The 19,436-nt window shown below is 41.9% G+C and overlaps 1 protein-coding gene across 2 annotated transcripts in view; it reads right to left on the minus strand.

Annotated features, from left to right (window-relative positions):
• Nucleotides 1–19,436, minus strand: part of DOK2 (docking protein 2) — a 41,008-nt gene that overhangs the window by 11,850 nt on the left and 9,722 nt on the right. Inside the window, exon 1 of one of the 2 annotated variants that reach the window (XM_075272722.1) lies at nt 4,986–5,374. The exons of the other annotated variant lie outside the window; for it this stretch is intronic. Within the exon in view, the coding sequence (XP_075128823.1) occupies nt 4,986–5,048 (63 nt within the window). The 5' untranslated portion in view covers nt 5,049–5,374. Of the gene's footprint in view, nt 1–4,985; nt 5,375–19,436 lie in introns of those variants that run through there. 2 annotated transcript variants of the gene reach the window in all.

Below are 19,436 nucleotides of genomic sequence, written 5' to 3' on the forward strand. Positions count from 1 at the left end.
GAGACAGCGGCGTTCTGTGGCCGCCCAGGGATCCCCGGTGTCTGCTTGATCACAGCGCAGGCTGAAAGTCATCTCTGGACACTGGCAGGCCGGGGCCGCCGCAGCCCTGACTGCGAACGACTGTAAGGGCCTTGCACTCGTTTGCAGTCAGGGCTGCGGCGGCCCTGGCCTGCCAGTGTCCAGAGATGACTTTCAGCCTGCGCTGTGATCAAGCAGACACCGGGGATCCCTGGGCGGCCACAGAACGCCGCCTGCACTGTGAACAAACAGTACCCCGGCTGCTCCCTCCATCCCTAAGAGCGTGGAGCGCGTCATCCCCCAGAGCTGCTGCTGCCCGTCCTCCAAGTGTCCGTAGTGCTTGTTCACAGCGCAGGCTGAGAGTCGACTTTCAGCCTGCTCTGTGAACAAGCAGACACAGGGGATCCCTGGCTGCATCCCGCGATCTACCCATACGTCCTTTGCGATCGACCGGTCGATCGCGATCGACGTATTGGGCACCCCTGGTCTATGGAAAAGTACTGTCGGGAAGGGGGTGTTCCTCAAAGCCCAGCAATGACACTAGGTTGTAAAGCCCGCCATTCTGACAGTGGAGAGATGTCAGTGCTGAAATTAATGCCACCAACATCTCCAGCACCGGGGAGCATACCGGGAAAGCTTTCTTGCGGTATATAATTCCGTACTTCTATAAGGATATGAAAGGTCCTCTTTAAGCTCTGAGACCTGGAGCACTTGCAAGGTTTAGGACGGCACCCAGGACACTTTAGAACTCATTAGCATATCTGATTAAACTTCTTTTACTCACTCTAGAATGCCACACGCCACCTACTAAGCGATCTGACGTATATGGTTAGCAGACATGTGCTGATAGGCTCCCTATAAGCTATTTATAATGGATCTAACTGTCCTGACCACATACATTAGTAATCTTGAAGATTGTAATGAAATTCTGTCACTGAGGAAGTGAAGCTCTTGCACGAATACAAGTAGCTGACAGTGTTGGGGAAGTAGCACTTGCATAATTCACGCTCTCAATCCCACATCTCTCTACTCAGCAAACCACCGACACAGTCCGCACCAATTTCATGTTCACTTTGGCTTTGACCAAGTTGTTTGCACTGACTAGCGCTTAAAGGGGAAGTTTAGCTCAGGCCTCAAACCCTTCGCTGTAAGTCACTGCCCATCGACACTACTACTTTATATTTTTAGCTCTGCTTTCTTATTGTACCGAAAAATCTTATGGCGCTAAAAATAGAATATCAGTAACACCGAAACCATCAGGGTGAATCTTAGGTAACTACAGAATATGGATTTTAACATCTAAATGAAAAGAAAAAATTCTAACATCTAATTTTGCAATTAGGTTTGAAAATAGCCTATCGTTTTGTGTCTACAGCTCCTATGAAAACCCACGTGTCTCCATGGTAACAGACTGCAAACAATCTCTGAGAAGTCTGATGCTAAGCTCATATTACTTTCCATCTCTTTTCCACTTCTTTGCAACGTACCAAGGATTTGGGCACCTATATCAAACAGCATAGGCCCCCGGTTTCTGTGCCCACCTATTGCCCCCATGGATTAGCTGTTCCCAGCATCTGATATGCAAAGAATGGAGCAGGAAGCAGACAGTGCTGTTCTCTCTTTAGTGGCCAGATCAGGTACTGCACTTCACTTGCGTAGGAGCTAAGCTGCAGTGACTCCGTTCCACCACTGCACAGAAAACAGCGCTATCAGTAATCGGCTTCAACTCTCTTTCCCATAAGTGGAGGGGTAATTTTTGAGATTTTACTTCTAAACAGTATATAAGTAGACAAGGTAAAGAGGAATTGTCCATTGTATTCCTTGCAGGACTTCTCTCTCTGCCAATTTTAATCGGAGTCACGACAGAGTCTCATATGGAGACTCCAACACAGATGTTATCCTAGCCTTAGCCACATGGCAAGCAAGTCCCCTGGTTGGGGTTATGAGGGAAGAGTGTATTCAGGGGTCATGGAAAGACAGCAGAACTCAAGCAGGGTCCAAGCTGGTGAGAACATGAGAGTGCAAGTATGGCGGAAGCTAAAGAGGAAGAAGAACCTGCTGCAGGGACCGACGGAGAGCAGGACAGGCTAGAAAGTGAGCACTGCAAGGGACTGGGCAACTGAGAGACCACTGCCCCATCCTCTGTGATGTGACAAAGCGTCTAGTGTGCAGCCACCATCACCACAACAGGTTTGTTATCATTATCCTCCAAGCCTTAAAGGGGTTGTGCAGGAATTGGACAAACTACAGAGGTGCCCAGGCCATAAAAAAACACACTCACCTTTCCCTGGTGCTCCATTGTTTGCTGCCGCAGTCCATTAGGTCTCCCCGTGCCTTGGTTTATGGAAGCCTTGCGTCCAACATGACTGCCGAGACCCAATAAGTGGCCTCAGCCATGGCTAACATCATATGAGGGATCAAGGCATGGCATGTGGCTGGAAAAGTTGTGACACAGTAAGGGCGGGTTCACACCTGCGCCCGGTCTGCACTTTGTTTTCATCTTCTGCCCTGAGAAACTGGAGAGGGGACGGAAACCCGGCGGTCAGTTTTCAAACCCTTTCACTTGAATGGGATTGCAAAGTGACCCCCCATGTGCGTCTTCTGCATCAGTCACAGATTATAACATTGTATTGCATGGAAAATCTATAATAATAATCCTCCACAGGTCGGCAAGAACAAAACTTTAGTCATTGTCGAGGCATCAGCCACAGATCAGAACGTTGTAGCGGTCGCCATTAGGGTGTATTCACATTGTAGACAGAGGAAGTGAAAAATGACACGTCAGTGATCACAATATAAACAGGAATTGACAGAATAATGTGAAGGGATTATGTGATATATCATATTTCTATTTTCTGCATGTTACATTGGCCATGGGCCCATGGCGGTCACTAGTTATTAAAGGGATAGTCTCATTTTATAAAGCAGGGGTAGGAACCTTACAGTCAAGGAGATGTAAGGCCTTATTGGCCATTAATAAAGCTCTCACTTCAACCAAAGTGTCCCCATGAACAACGCCACCATTAATACTGCCATTAAAGTTAACAATGCTTCCATTTACAGTACATTGCCTCTAGTTACCTGTATTATAAATGTCACCTAAGATCCCATACTGCCACCCACCCCACCAAGACAAAAGGGAATACCGAGTCGATCCTCGTGTTGTATGTCAAGGTCAACAATAAGAAAAATTAGGACAGATAGATGTCTGCTCAGGTTTAGGGGTTGTGACTCAGACTCAAGTAACCGGCGAAGGTCAATACACGGACACAATGACGAAAACTTCACAGGAACTGGATAACTAAGAACTTATGTTGCTCAGGTGCGGTGCAGAGGACTAAGCAGGTATAAGAAGACCAAAGTATTTTGGGATTGACTACGAGGTACAGAGGTGTACATGTCAATCCTCAAGTTGCTCACCCATCCTATGGGCAGGCCCAGGGGTGTTAGCCGCAGGTGGATGGTGACAAGCATGGGCTACATGGTGAGAAACCAAAATAGAGCAGCAGCATTACACTGGACTCTTAGACAGCACACTGACCCAATAGGTTGTAACATGATGGCATGTTGGCAGAATATACACCAAAACTTTATAATTGACCCCTACTGATCCTGATTAGGGTTGAGCCAGTCTTGAGATTTTAGGATCGATTTTAAAATCTGATTTCCGATCATTTAACAGCCAATCCCGATTGCACTCGTGAAAGTTGCTCGATCGACGATCGGGGTCTGATCTTTTCCAATCCCGATCGCTCAACCCTAATCCTGATAATGACACAGAGTTAGGTGTGTTCTCGTCTAAGTTTCCCCTTTACAATGCGAAGGCAGCGCAGCTAGCTATGCAGATAACAGCGCATGCGCTACATTTTCACGTATTGCACTCTCGGGCCTGTTTTCTTACAGTGGTGCTGTGTCTGGTAAAACTATGGCATGTCCTTGTGATGAGGGTAACAGCAGTCATCGATTGCACATTGATGGAATATCCTAGGCCTTGTAGTTTCCACTTAGTACTGATGGTTTCCCAGTTGCCCCAGTGGAAAAGAAACTCAAAGTGGCCATTGAGAAATTGGGCAAAAGCAGTGCAGACAGAACCCCCTATGAAGAGCTATAGCGTCTAGTTATTGACAGGGTAAATCTTTGCTGTCAGCGCTAGGCTGCTATTTTACCATGTAAAGACCATGTAACACATCCTACAGCCGACGCTTAAAGGGCTTGTTCACGTTAGAAAACCCATTGTACTACATCCACTTCTAAGTAAATGGGGGGCTCAGGATCTTTAATCCATTAGTAGAGGGTTATTAAAAAAGTTTCTCTTGCTCAGGGGAACCTGTCCTGCATTACACAGACTGCCCCATTGATTTCAATAGACACTATGTAATGCTTCATTTTCCCTGCGGGGTGCTGTAGGGAATTCAAACACTTCTTGTCTGGATTTGCCACAGATTACACCTTGAGATCAAGTTATTGTCAAGGGATCCATCTAACAAGTCGGGATTGCCCAAATTGGAGAACCCCTTTAAAGGGATATTCTAGCTTTGAAACCACCTTAAATATGATCTCAGTACATTGTATAATACGCAGATCAGCAGAGATTCTCAAGTTCCCTTGTCAGCCATGCAGCTTGTAGGATGCTATATATGTTATTATGAGTGGCTCTCCATGGCTTGAAGAAGTGTTTCCCTCCAAGGAATTGCTATCTAAGCAATTGCCCAAGGCGGGAGCTCTTCCTCCATTATAATTTGTAGATACATTAAATATCCCACAGTTTCGATTAACATTATTGACTAGTATGCCATACATTATTGTGCCAAGGGCTGCGAAATAGGGCGCCTTTGTGCAGTGACTCTATACTGTAATAGAATGGGGTCCTGGACTGGGGGATACCCCTCTGTGATGTCCACGTACCCTAATACATAGATATACAAGAATGGAATTAGTTTATATAAAGTACATAGTTTTACACTCACCTTTCCAAACCGCTGCTGATGCTGCACATACAGAGCCCCCTGTTTCACCAATCCCCCATCCATCACCTACACCAATTTCAGGTACGACTCTCACCTCAGCAGTGCAGTTTCTCCCTAACCTACAGTCTTGTAATGTCAGCACCACTAAATGCAGTCTCTACACTCCCTCTACTCCTCGGAGTCTCTTTCTTAGAGTAGCAGTCGAGGCTTCTTCACCATCTCAGACTGTCTTCCCACATTATAACTCACTCCTTTCTCTGAGCATCTGTCTCACAAGTGACTAAACCCATAGTTTGTGCTGTCTCTTCTGCTTTGCATCCCTTTCTGATGTCTCATTCTTGCCTGTCTCTTTCCCTTGATCTTGCAGGCTTTCTGCATTCGCTACACGTTGCCCTTCCTCTCGGTTGCAGTGTCTCTTGTGCAAGCTTTGTCTCGAACTTTTTGTAGTCTCTCAGTTCCTCCCTCTCTTGAACACACTTCCGCTTTAAAATCTATTATTTAGGGACAAGTGTCTATCTATATATGCACACCTATCGGCCATATTATAAAGGGGTTGTCCAGTTCCTTGTTATTGAAGACCTATCCTCAGGATAGACTCAAGATGAGGAAGCAAAACCCTGGACCTCCACTGATCAGCTGTGAAAGGGGATATGGCCAGGGGTGAACCTAGCCTCTCTGCTGCCTGAGGCGAACCATGGCAAGGCTATCTTTGATTGCGTGTTGAGGCCCCCTAATCAAAATAGTAGGACAAAACCCCTATTTGGAGATTTAAACAATTCCCTTATTTTGGACCCTACACAGTATATGACCACATTTTTTTGGCCCCCACATGGTATAAACGCCCACTTTTTATGGCCCACACTCGGTGATCAGCTTCAGAGGAGTGTCTCGTGTCGTGGGTTATTTGGCTGAATCAGTTGCGGAATCCACCAGAGGATCGAACAGGACACTTATTTTTTAAGGTTCTGTCTCCTTCTCAAAGAATCTGGATCAAAATCACCTCCAAGTTCCTTGGTCCCCGAGGAGGACAGCTGGCTCCATCGCTCATCTTCTAAGTCTTGGTCACATGACTGACTCCACTGTACTCCATGGGCCTGTGGCCAGAGCAAAGCAGAGTCAGTAATGATATCACATGCTGCTGTGATGTTTTGTTTGCCGCTCAAAGGGGGGAGTGGGCTTGCAAACAAAACATCACAGCATCATGTGATCTCCGGTGTGGGAGTGATATATTACCTTACAGGGGAGAATGGAGAAGGGAGGAGTACACAAAGAATGAGAGGAGGCAGATGAATCATGGGAAATGTAGTTTGTCCACAGATTCAGTGCATGCAAATAACAGGGATTGAAGGAGCAGCAAGTAAAATAAAGCCAAGGACTTAGTACTGATACAGATTATTTACAGATCATTTTTATAAGCGGGACATCCCCTTTAACCAGTGCAGGGAATGCCCTAATAAGCTTTATTATTCCCCAAATAAACCCTTTAAGAACCAGCATCCTTCTCACAATTGCCCTGGCCTCCTTCACATAGCTCATTGGCGGGGCTGCCTAGAGGTGGTTGACCACCAATCTATCCTAAACCCTAACCATGCCTCTCCGTGGACCAGGTGAGCAAAACCAATCATGACCGAAGGGACATGTATAGTTGTGTCTGGTCCTTACACCTAGACCCCACCAAATCAAATGCTATTACAGTCCAAACACTGGTGGTGCCATACAGACTGTATAGTACAGATATAGGAAACTGCAGATTCTGGGGTAAAAATGAAGGTCATTTATAATCTCACTATGGGGCCCCTTTCTATGTGCTACATCTCAATCACATTCTACAACCCCTGGCAAAAATGATGGAATCACCAGTCCCTGAGGATGTTTCTTCAGTTGTTTAATTTTGTAGAAAAAAAAGCAGATCACAGCCTTGAAAAAAAAAACTACAGACATTTCATATGGCAACTTTCTGGCTTTAACCACATGAGGACCGCCGTACGTAAATTTACGGCCTCATGTGCTGGTACCTAAAGACCGGACTATTGCCGAAATACGTCCGGCCTTTAGGTACCTTTCTGGCGGGGGGAGGGGTGCGGGGGGGACAGGGGTTAGGTGTTACTAACACCTAACCCATTCCTCCATAACGTCCAGTCGGAACTGAGTCCGACTGGACGTGTTAACCCTTTCGATCGCGCCGTCAAACATCACGGCGCGATCGAAAGGGATCCGCCGACAATTGAAAGGGATCGGCACCCCCCGCGGCGAGATCGGGGGGTGCCGATGTCAGTAAAAGGTAGTCTGGGGTCTGGCCAGTGACCCCAGACTACCGGAGCCCCCACATACCTGGTGATCCTGCCAGGCGGTGGAGGAAGTGAGCGATGCAGCTCACTTCCTCTGCAGCTTACAGGACACGAGCAGGTTCATGTCCTGCTCGTGTCCTGTCTGCTACTGTGTAGAATCAGCTGATGCTTTCATCAAAGCATCAACTGATTCAAGTGTCCTAAAGGGACAGATGAAAAAGTTAAAAAAAAAGTTAAAAAAAAATAATAAAGTGTATGAAAAAAGTAATAAAGTTCTAAAGTCCAAAAATCCCTTTTTTCTATACAAAATGAATTATATAAAAAAAAGCACTAACAATTAAAAAAAGCAATGCATATTTGGTACCGCCGCATCCGTAACAACCTGTACAATAAAACTGAAATAATATTTAATGTACACGGTGAACGTCGGAAAAAAAAAACGGAAAAAACTCGCCGGAAGTAATGATTTTTTGTCATCTCATCCTACAAAATATGCTATAAAAAGTGATCAAAAAGTCATATTCACCCCACAACAGTGCCAATAAAAAGCGCACATTTTCCCGCAAAAAATAAGCCCTCAACCAACACTGTCAACCGAAAAATAAAAATGTTACGCCTCTCAGAAGATGGCGATGCAAAAAACATTGATTTATGTCCCCATATGTGTTTTTGTTCAGCAGACTTAGTATTGCATAAAAAAATAACATAAATGAGGTATCGCCGTAACCGTACCGACCCGCAGAATAAAGGACACATGTCACTTATACTGTACGCTGCATGGTGAAAAATTTAAAATGTAAAACTCAATGCAGGATTGATTTTTTTTTTTTTTTAATCCAGGAAGAAAGAGTTAATAAAATGTATTCTATAAGTTGTAGGCACCCAAAAATGGTGTCATTACAAAATGCATTTCATCCCGCAAACAACAAGCCCTTATATGGCCGCGTCACCAGAAAAATAAAGAAATTATAGCATCTAGCAATGTCAAGGCAAAACCCCCCAAAAATCGCCAAATTATTAGAACACAACTGGCTGCGGCAGGTAGGGAATATATAAGCTGTGCGAGCGGATATCAGGGGACACCCAAGATTTACAGCTTATGAGGGAACAGACACCAGAAGTGACCCCCAAAGTGACCCCCAGAGTGACTCCCCCAATCATAGGAGCTACTGGGACATAGTAGGGAATTTGGTGTTTGCAATGTTCTCCGCACAGCTTATATATTCCCTCTTCGCCATCCGCTGTGCAGTCACGCCTGCAATACTAATACTCACTACACCCCCTGATAAATTCTTTGAGGGGTGCAGTTTTCAAAATGGGGTCACTCCTTTGGGGAATCCGCTTTCCTGGTACCTTACAAGCTCTACAAACATGACATGGCGTTCAAATACCAAACATCCAAATCTGTGCTCCAAAAGCCGCATAGCGCTCCTTCGCTTCTGCGCCCTGCTGTGCGCCCAAACTGCAGTTTATGCCACATGTATGACACATGTATGACACTGGTGTACCCAGGATAACGGACGTAATGTCATATGTGGGTATAAACTGATATTAGGGCACAGCTGGACGCAAAAGGGAAGAAGGGTTATTGGGTTTTTGGAGCACAGACGGTTTGGTTTGTGGATGCCATGACACTTTTGCAGAGCTGAAACGCCAGTAAAGTGGAATCCCCTGATATGAGACCTTATTTTGGAAACTACACCCCTGAAGGATTTATCCAGGGGTACAGACAGCATTTTTAACCCCCAGGTGTTGCTATAACTTATTATCCATAAATGAATACGAAGCTGATTGTGAGAGGTGAAAAATGACAATTTTTCCAGGAATCCGTCATTTCAGTGCGTAACATGTTGTGCCCATCTTGTATCAGAGATGAACGCTCTAAAAGCTGTTGTGCCCAGGATACCCGCTTACCAGTTTTTGGAGTGTCTCTGCTGACATAAGTTGGGCACAACATATCGGGCACTAAAATGGCGAATCTCTGGAAAATTTTCATTTTTAACTTCTCATTATCAGCTGTGATTTCATTTCTGGAAACTAAATAAATGCAACACTCGGGTTAAAAGTGCTCGCTACACCACTTGATAAATCCCATGAGTGGGGTAGTGTCCAAAATGGGGTGACATGTCTGCAGATTCCACTTTATTGGCAATTCAGGGGCTTTGCAAAAGTGGCATGACGTCCAAAAACCAAACTATGCTCCAAAAACCAAAAGCGCTCCTTCCCTTCTGTGCCCGGCTGTGCCCAAACAGCCATTTATACCCACATATGGCATTAAGTACGTTATCCGGGGTACACCAGTGTCATACATGTGGGTATACACCGCTATTTGGGTACCCAGCAGGACGGAGATGTGAAGGAGCGATATGTGCTTTTGGAGTGCAGATTTAGATTCTTTGTTTTTGGACACCACGTCACATTTGCAGAGGCCCTAAAATTGTCCCTACAAAATGGGGTCACTTCTTGGTGAATTCCAGTTTACTGTCACCTGTGTAGTTTCTAAAATGGGGTCACAATGGGGGGTTTCCATTGTATTGATACTTTAGGGGCTCAGCTAATGCGACATGGCACCTGAGAACTATTCCAGCCACATCTGCTTTCTAAAAGCCAAATAGCGCTCTTTCCATTCTGAGCCCCACCATGTACCCATACAGCAGATTATGGCCACATATGGGGTATTGCCGTGTTAAGAAGAAATTGTGTAACAAACTCTGGTTTTTTTTTATTTCTTCAGCTACTTGCAAAATTAAAAATATGGCGCTAAATGGACGATTAATTGGAAAAAAAAGTAATTTTTCATTTTTACGTCCCATTGTTAATAAAATCTGTGAATCAGCTGTGAGGCCAAAATGCTCACCAAACCCCTAGATAAATTCTATGAGGGGTGTAGTTTCCAAAATGGGGTCACTTTTAGGGGGTTTCCACTTTATTGGTACACTAGGGGCTCTGCAAATGCGACATGGCACCTGAAAAATATTCCAGCAAAATCTGCCCTTCAAAAGCCGAACAGCGCTCTTTCCATTCTGAGCCCCGCCATGTTCCCATACAGTAGATTATGGCCACATATGGGGCATTTCTGTGTTCAGGAGAAATTGTGTAACGAACTGTAGTAAGCTTTTTCTCCTTTATCCTCTTGTGAAAATGAAAAATTTGGGGCTAAATTGACAGTTTGTTGGAAAAAAAGTAAATTTTCATTTTCATGTCCCAATGTTAATAAAATCTGTGAAACAGCAGTAGGGTTGAAATGCTCACTCTACCCTTTGATATGTTCTGTGGGGGGTGTAGTTTCCAAAATGGGGTCACTTTTAGGGGGTTTCCACTGTATTGGTTCTGTAGGGGCTCTGCTAATGCGACATGGCACCTAAAAATTATTCCAGCAAAATCTGCCATCCAAAAGCAAAATAGCGCTCCTTCCATTCTGAGCCCCGCCATGTACCCATACAGCAGATTATGGCCACATATGGGGTATTGCCGTATTCAGGATAAATTGTTTAACAAACTTTGGGGGGCTTTTACTCCTTTAACCCCTTGTGAAAATGAAAACTTTGGGGATAAAGTGACATTTTAGTAATTTTTCTTTTACACATCCCAATGTTAGTAAAATCTGTGAAACAACTGTAGGGTCTAAATACTCACTATACCCCTTGATGAATTCTGTGAGGGGTGTAGATTCTAAAATGGGGTCACTTTTGGGGGGTTTCCATTGTTTTGGTACGCTAAGGGCTCTGCAAATGCGACATGGTGCCTGAAAATTATTCCAGCAAAATATGCTGTTCAAACACCCAGTGTCGCTCCTTCCCTTTCGTGCACTGCCGTGTGCCCAAAAATAAGTTTACACCCACATGTGGGGTATTTCTGTGCATGGGAGAAATTGCATAACAAAATATGAGATGCATTTTCTCCTTTAACCCTTTGTGAATGTGATAATTTTAGGTCTAAATGAATGTATTAGTGAAAAAAAATGAAATGTCTAAATTTGACCTCCATATTATTTTTATTCTTATGAAATGCTTAAAGGGTTAACAAACATCCCAAATGCTGTTTTGAATAATTTGAGGGGTGCAGTTTTGAAAATGGGGTGATTTATGGGGGTTTCTATTATATAGGCCTTTATAATTCCTTTCAGAACTGAAGTGTTCCCTAAAAAATTAGTTTGAGGAATTTTCTTGTAAATCTGAAAAATCGCTGTTACACTTGTAAGCCTTGTAACATCCAAAATGAATTAAAAGACAATCAAAAGATGATGCCAATATAAAGCAGAGATATGGGAGATAATATTTATTCATGTATTTGAATGGTATGACTATCTGCCTGAAAAGCAGAGAATTTCACATTTTGAAAATTGCAATTTTTTCCAAATTTCCATCAAATTTGCTAGTTTTTTTTATAAATAAATACAAAAATATTGATTAGTGTTTACCACTAACATGAAGTATAATGTGTTACGAAAAAACAATCTCAAAATCACTTGTGTAAGTTAAAGCGTCTCAAAGTTATTGCCATTTAAAGTGACACATGTCAGTTTTGAAAAAAGAGGCCCGGTCCTTAATGTACTTCTAGGCCTGGTCCTTAACCGGTTAAGAAACACTAAAAGAAATCCATAAAAATAATCACTAGTACTTTGTTGCACCACCTCTGGCTTTTATAACTGCTTTCAGTCTCTGAGGCATTGACTTCATGAGTGATAAACAGGACTCTTCATCAATGGTATTTACATACAGAAAAGCTAAGAGAAAGCCATCACTAACACCTAAACAGAAAAAAACAAGGTTACATTGGGCTAAGGAAAGGCAATTGTGGACTGTGGATGACTGGATGAAAGTCATATTCAGTGATGAACCTCCAATCTGCATTGGGCAAGGTGATGATGCTGGAACTTTTGTTTGGTGTCTTCCAATATGATTTATGCAGACGACTGTCTGAAGAGAACACGCAAATGTCCACAGTTATTGATGATATGGGGCTGCATGTCAGGTAAAGGCACTGGGGAGATGGCTGTCACTAAATCTTCAATAAATCCACAGGTTTACATTGAAATTGTGGCCACTTTTCTTATCCCATCTATCAAAAGGATGTTTGGGATGATTAAATCGTTTTTCAAAATGATAATGCATCTTGCCATAGAGCAAAAAATGTGAAAACATTCCTTGAAGAAAGACACATATGGTCAATGTCATGGCCTGCAAACAGTCCGGATCACAATCCAATTGAAAATCTGTGGTGGAAGTGAAAGAAAATGGTCCATGACAAGGCTCCAACCTGCAAAGCTGATCTGGCAACAGCAATGAGAGAAGGTTAGAGCCAGATTGATGAAGAGTCCTGTTTATCACTCATGAAGTCAATGCCTCAAAGACTGCAAGCAGTTATAAAAGCCAGAGGTGGTGCAACAAAGTCTTAGTGATGTCTTGGAGTCTTATTTTGTTTGTTTTTCATGATTCCATAATTTTTTCCTCAGAATTAAGTGATTCCATAATTTATTCCCTGCGCTTGTTCTAAAAATCTAACTGTTACTGGCTACCACAATTGATTTTCTTGATTTCTTTTAGTGGTTCTTAAAGCCAGAAAGTTGCCATATGAAATGCCTTTAGTATTTTTTCATGGCTGTGATCTGCTTTTTTTCTAAAAAATTAAACAACTGAAGGAACTTCCTTAGGGACTGATGATTCCATAATTTTTGCCAGGGGTTGTATAATATAACCATTCAGTATAGGATTTATATACCTCGGGGACACTATTTATAGTTATACTACGGTTATACAGGAACTGACTGGTTGACCACAAGGTATCCTGCAGAGTATTAGATGTATGTTCTGACACAGTATGTAGTAGCCATCTCACACACCGCTCTTATGTTCACACTATGAGTGTCAGATGTAGAACAGGCAGGGCGAGAGGAGGGCCGATTTCCCCATTATCTCGCAGAGAGCCTATTTCCGTTACACATAAAGATATGTACAAGGGCTATATATAGGCAGAAAAAGAGAACACTCAGAAATAGGCACAAGGATAGAAACTTAGTTATATACGCAGATGATTAATGGAGGAAAGAAGAACGTCTACAGTGCCCCAGAGACTTGGCACATCTCATACTGGACAGCCATATGACGAATGGCTCCTGTAGGATCCCACACATTGTCTGCAACCTGACTGACTCTATTAGATTTGGCAATACGCCTTTATACTATGTACTATGTATTATACAGTATAATAGTACTATCGTAGGCTTGGTAGCTTTCAGAAGGCTCACGGCTGCCATGGCAATAGAACGGCTCCTACAATCTTCCCGTGAGAGAGACGTTCTGATACCGAAGATGTAACAGTAAATAAAAATAACCACCCACATGCTGCAGTCGCATTTGACAACAGCATCTGAGTAGTTAAATGCTAGTGAACCGTGTAAATACTGCAACTATGGCACCTGGTCAGCATGTGTGCATGTATATATTTATACCCCCGATATTGGCCATAATAGTACTGCACATGTTGCTATGGGGTTATGGTCAAAACGGGATTGGTCATTAATTGTTTTTTTTTTTTTTCAGAAACATGTATATCCTGGATTGGACTGTTGCTCCCTTCTGAATCAAGGGTCCCCCATTCTTGCAATGCTGATGACATATACAGTATACAAAGAAGTGGAACACGAGGCATATCAGTGATGGTGGAAGTATGGGATGGATGTGTTATTCATCACTGCATTAAACAGAGCATTGAGTGCTGCAAAGATTGAAATACAGTTAGGAGTTGCAGAATTAGAACACAGTTTAGTCAGATGTAATCATTTCCAGCTAAATACTGTGGGGAAGGTAGCTCGGAAGAAGTAGTGGCGAGGACCCAAATGGTCAAGACAGGGACATAAAATATGCAGCAAACAGGTTTATTTCGAAAAACGGGAAAATAAACAAACCTTCACTTCTGGCACATATGAGCAAAAACAAAACACAGCCTTAACTTCAGACAAAAATAAAAAATATTCCTGCTCGTCTGAGCGACTAACTAAACAGGAGTAATAACCTAAGTATAAGTGTGGCTTACTACCAGCCACACAAAAAAACAAGCACAAAATGGTCTCACCATTTTGCTTCATCCACATATTCAACACTATGTTTTATAGATAGGTTCCTAAGAGGCCTGACTATTCTACACTATGTTTTATAGATAGGTTCCTAGGAGTCCTGACAGTGTTCTACACTATGTTTTATAGATAGGTTCCTAGGAGTCCTGACAGTGTTATACACTATGTTATATAGATAGGTTCCTAGGAGTCCTGACAGTGTTATACACTATGTTATATAGATAGGTTCCTAGGAGCCCTGACAGTGTTCTACACTATGTTATATAGATAGGTTCCTAGGAGCCCTGACAGTGTTATACACTATGTTATATAGATAGGTTCCTAGGAGCCCTGACAGTGTTCTACACTATGTATTATAGATAGGTTTCTAGGAGCCCTGACAGTGTTCTACACTATGTTATATAGATAGGTTCCTAGGAGCCCTGACAGTGTTCTACACTATGTTTTATAGATAGGTTCCTAGGAGCCCTGACAGTGTCATACACTATGTTTTATAGATAGGTTCCTAGGAGTCCTGACAGTATTCTACACTATGTTTTATAGATAGGTTCCTAGGAGCCCTGACAGTGTTCTACACTATGTTTTATAGATAGGTTCCTAGGAGCCCTGACAGTGTCATACACTATGTTTTATAGATAGGTTCCTAGGAGTCCTGACAGTGTTATACACTATGTTATATAGATAGGTTCCTAGGAGCCCTGACAGTGTTCTACACTATGTATTATAGATAGGTTCCTAGGCGCCCTGACAGTATTATACACTATGTTATATAGATAGGTTCCTAGGAGCCCTGACAGTGTTCTACACTATGTTTTATAGATAGGTTCCTAGGAGCCCTGACAGTGTTCTACACTATGTTTTATAGATAGGTTCCTAGGAGTCCTGACAGTATTCTACACTATGTTTTATAGATAGGTTCCTAGGAGCCCTGACCGTGTTCTACACTATGTTTTATAGATAGGTTCCTAGGAGCCCTGACAGTGTTCTACACTATGTTTTATAGATAGGTTCCTAGGAGTCCTGACAGTATTCTACACTATGTTTTATAGATAGGTTCCTAGGAGCCCTGACAGTGTTCTACACTATGTATTATAGATAGGTTCCTAGGAGACCTGACAGTGTCATACACTATGTTTTATAGATAGGTTCATAGGAGTCCTGACAGTATTCTACACTATGTTTTATAGATAGGTTCCTAGGAGCCCTGACAGTGTTCTACACTATGTTTTATAGATAGGTTCCTAGGAGCCCTGACACTGTCATACACTATGTTTTATAGATAGGTTCCTAGGAGACCTGACAGTGTCATACACTATGTTTTATAGATAGGTTCCTAGGAGTCCTGACAGTATTCTACACTATGTTTTATAGATAGGTTCCTAGGAGCCCTGACAGTGTTCTACACTATGTTTTATAGATAGGTTCCTAGGAGCCCTGACAGTGTTCTACACTATGTTTTATAGATAGGTTCCTAGGAGCCCTGACAGTGGTCTACACTATGTTTTATAGATAGGTTCCCAGGAGCCCTGACAGTGTTATACACTATGTTTTATAGATAGGTTCCTAGGAGCCCTGACAGTGTTATACACTATGTTTTATAGATAGGTTCCTAGGAGCCCTGACAGTGGTCTACACTATGTTTTATAGATAGGTTCCTAGGAGCCCTGACAGTGTTCTACACTATGTTTTATAGATAGGTTCCTAGGAGCCCTGACAGTGTTCTACACTATGTTTTATAGATAGGTTCCTAGGAGCCCTGACAGTGTTCTACACTATGTATTATAGATAGGTTTCTAGGAGCCCTGACAGTGTTCTACACTATGTTATATAGATAGGTTCCTAGGAGCCCTGACAGTGTTCTACACTATGTTTTATAGATAGGTTCCTAGGAGCCCTGACAGTGTCATACACTATGTTTTATAGATAGGTTCCTAGGAGTCCTGACAGTATTCTACACTATGTTTTATAGATAGGTTCCTAGGAGCCCTGACAGTGTTCTACACTATGTTTTATAGATAGGTTCCTAGGAGCCCTGACAGTGTCATACACTATGTTTTATAGATAGGTTCCTAGGAGTCCTGACAGTGTTATACACTATGTTATATAGATAGGTTCCTAGGAGCCCTGACAGTGTTCTACACTATGTATTATAGATAGGTTCCTAGGCGCCCTGACAGTATTATACACTATGTTATATAGATAGGTTCCTAGGAGCCCTGACAGTGTTCTACACTATGTTTTATAGATAGGTTCCTAGGAGCCCTGACAGTGTTCTACACTATGTTTTATAGATAGGTTCCTAGGAGTCCTGACAGTATTCTACACTATGTTTTATAGATAGGTTCCTAGGAGCCCTGACCGTGTTCTACACTATGTTTTATAGATAGGTTCCTAGGAGCCCTGACAGTGTTCTACACTATGTTTTATAGATAGGTTCCTAGGAGTCCTGACAGTATTCTACACTATGTTTTATAGATAGGTTCCTAGGAGCCCTGACAGTGTTCTACACTATGTATTATAGATAGGTTCCTAGGAGACCTGACAGTGTCATACACTATGTTTTATAGATAGGTTCATAGGAGTCCTGACAGTATTCTACACTATGTTTTATAGATAGGTTCCTAGGAGCCCTGACAGTGTTCTACACTATGTTTTATAGATAGGTTCCTAGGAGCCCTGACACTGTCATACACTATGTTTTATAGATAGGTTCCTAGGAGACCTGACAGTGTCATACACTATGTTTTATAGATAGGTTCCTAGGAGTCCTGACAGTATTCTACACTATGTTTTATAGATAGGTTCCTAGGAGCCCTGACAGTGTTCTACACTATGTTTTATAGATAGGTTCCTAGGAGCCCTGACAGTGTTCTACACTATGTTTTATAGATAGGTTCCTAGGAGCCCTGACAGTGGTCTACACTATGTTTTATAGATAGGTTCCCAGGAGCCCTGACAGTGTTATACACTATGTTTTATAGATAGGTTCCTAGGAGCCCTGACAGTGTTATACACTATGTTTTATAGATAGGTTCCTAGGAGCCCTGACAGTGGTCTACACTATGTTTTATAGATAGGTTCCTAGGAGCCCTGACAGTGTTCTACACTATGTTTTATAGATAGGTTCCTAGGAGCCCTGACAGTGTTCTACACTATGTTTTATAGATAGGTTCCTAGGAGCCCTGACAGTGTTCTACACTATGTTTTATAGATAGGTTCCTAGGAGCCCTGACAGTGTTCTACACTATGTTTTATAGATAGGTTCCTAGGAGTCTTGACAGTGTTCTACACTATGTTTTATAGATAGGTTCCTAGGAGTCCTGACAGTGTTATACACTATGTTTTATAGATAGGTTCCTAGGAGCCCTGACAGTGTTCTACACTATGTTTTATAGATAGGTTCCTAGGAGTCTTGACAGTGTTCTACACTATGTTTTATAGATAGGTTCCTAGGAGCCCTGACAGTGTTCTACACTATGTTTTATAGATAGGTTCCTAGGAGTCCTGACAGTGTTCTACACTATGTTTTATAGATAGGTCCCTAGGAGCCCTGACAGTATTCTACACTATGTTTTATAGATAGGTTCCTAGGAACCCTGACAGTATTCTACAATATGTTTTATAGATAGGTTCCTAGGAGCTTGTAGGAGTCCTTAGATTGTTATACACTATATTTTAAGCCAATTGTTTGACCTGAAACAAATCTTGGTCCTGAACCACCTGAACCTGAAACGAAACTTGAGAGGTTCACCCAATTAGACTTTGATATTGTGAACTTTGTGTTAGTAGTTTCTCTTTGTTCCCTAGTTTACTCCTTCTAGATATAACAACTTAAAGTGCAAGTAAACTTTCATTTTCTTGCAGTATTTATGTCATGAATAAATTATGTAATAGACTTTATTAACACATTTTGTCTCCTTTGTGCGAAATCCTGCACTTCTTTACTCTTGCCCTTGTTCTGTATTGAAAACTATTCCTTCCTCTCACTATGTATGAAGTACGGGCTTGGAGTACGGGGCTGTGTAAAATGTAGAGAAAATGAGGGGAGGGTCACTTCAAACAGTTATATCTCCGGTATTATAAAACATAGAAACTTGCTTTTGGTGTCCTATGAAAGAGGAGATTCCCTTCTTTCATATGTCACTAAGCTTTCTATTTATATGATTGAAAACACATTCAGGATTAGATTTATATACAGCTGCATAATATAAAAATCCTAAACCCGACTGTGTTTCCAACCAGTGATATCTCTGGAAATACTATAGGTAGCACTACAATCTTAGTGTCTTATGAAAGAAGAGAATCTCCTCCTCCATATGACACCAAAAGTTTTTACATTTTATAATGTCAGAGATATAACTGTTTGACATGAGCCTCATTGCGTGAACGTTACAGAATATCTCCATGATTTATAAATTGATAGCGTTTGCAGGCTACATCATCTTTATAGATGTGAAAGAATATGACTCTTTTCGATGTTCACCTCATATACCCAGATTTATGGAGGATATTCATCTTATTTTTTCACCATATCATATATACTGATGTTTTTAAAGTACATTGTGTACATATGTGCGTATTTTTCATTAATAACACTGCACTTGCACTTTCATTTATGAATTGATATACTTTTGATATATTTTTTACAACTCTGTACCTACCTGTAGACTGTTCTGCTATTCTGGTACACTGATATTTATTCCCCCATTTGTATTGTTATATTATTTATTGTTTTGTCATGTCATCAATTTTAGTGGATATAAACAAAAGTCATTATATTTTATTGTAATGGTTGGGTGCTAGTTGTTTCTTAGGTCTAAATATAAATAGTAGTCAGAAAGCACCTGTCATTTCACATTTTTTTCCCAAAAATATTATTTTTTTTAATAATACATCATAGAAGTCTATGGAGAGAAGAAAAAGAAGGGATAAAACAGATACTAGAAGCCGCAGCCATGTCTCAAGGCAAGTAAGTTCTATCTTACCTCATCGTTGGATTCACAGCAGCATTGTTTATTACTACTGTACTATATTCATGCTGCTTCTTCTGAGAGTGTGCTACAGAGAGATAGGTAAAAGGAAAGGACC

Source organism: Leptodactylus fuscus, chromosome 5 (genome assembly GCF_031893055.1).
Source record: "Leptodactylus fuscus isolate aLepFus1 chromosome 5, aLepFus1.hap2, whole genome shotgun sequence".
NCBI classification, from domain to species: Eukaryota; Metazoa; Chordata; class Amphibia; order Anura; family Leptodactylidae; genus Leptodactylus; species Leptodactylus fuscus.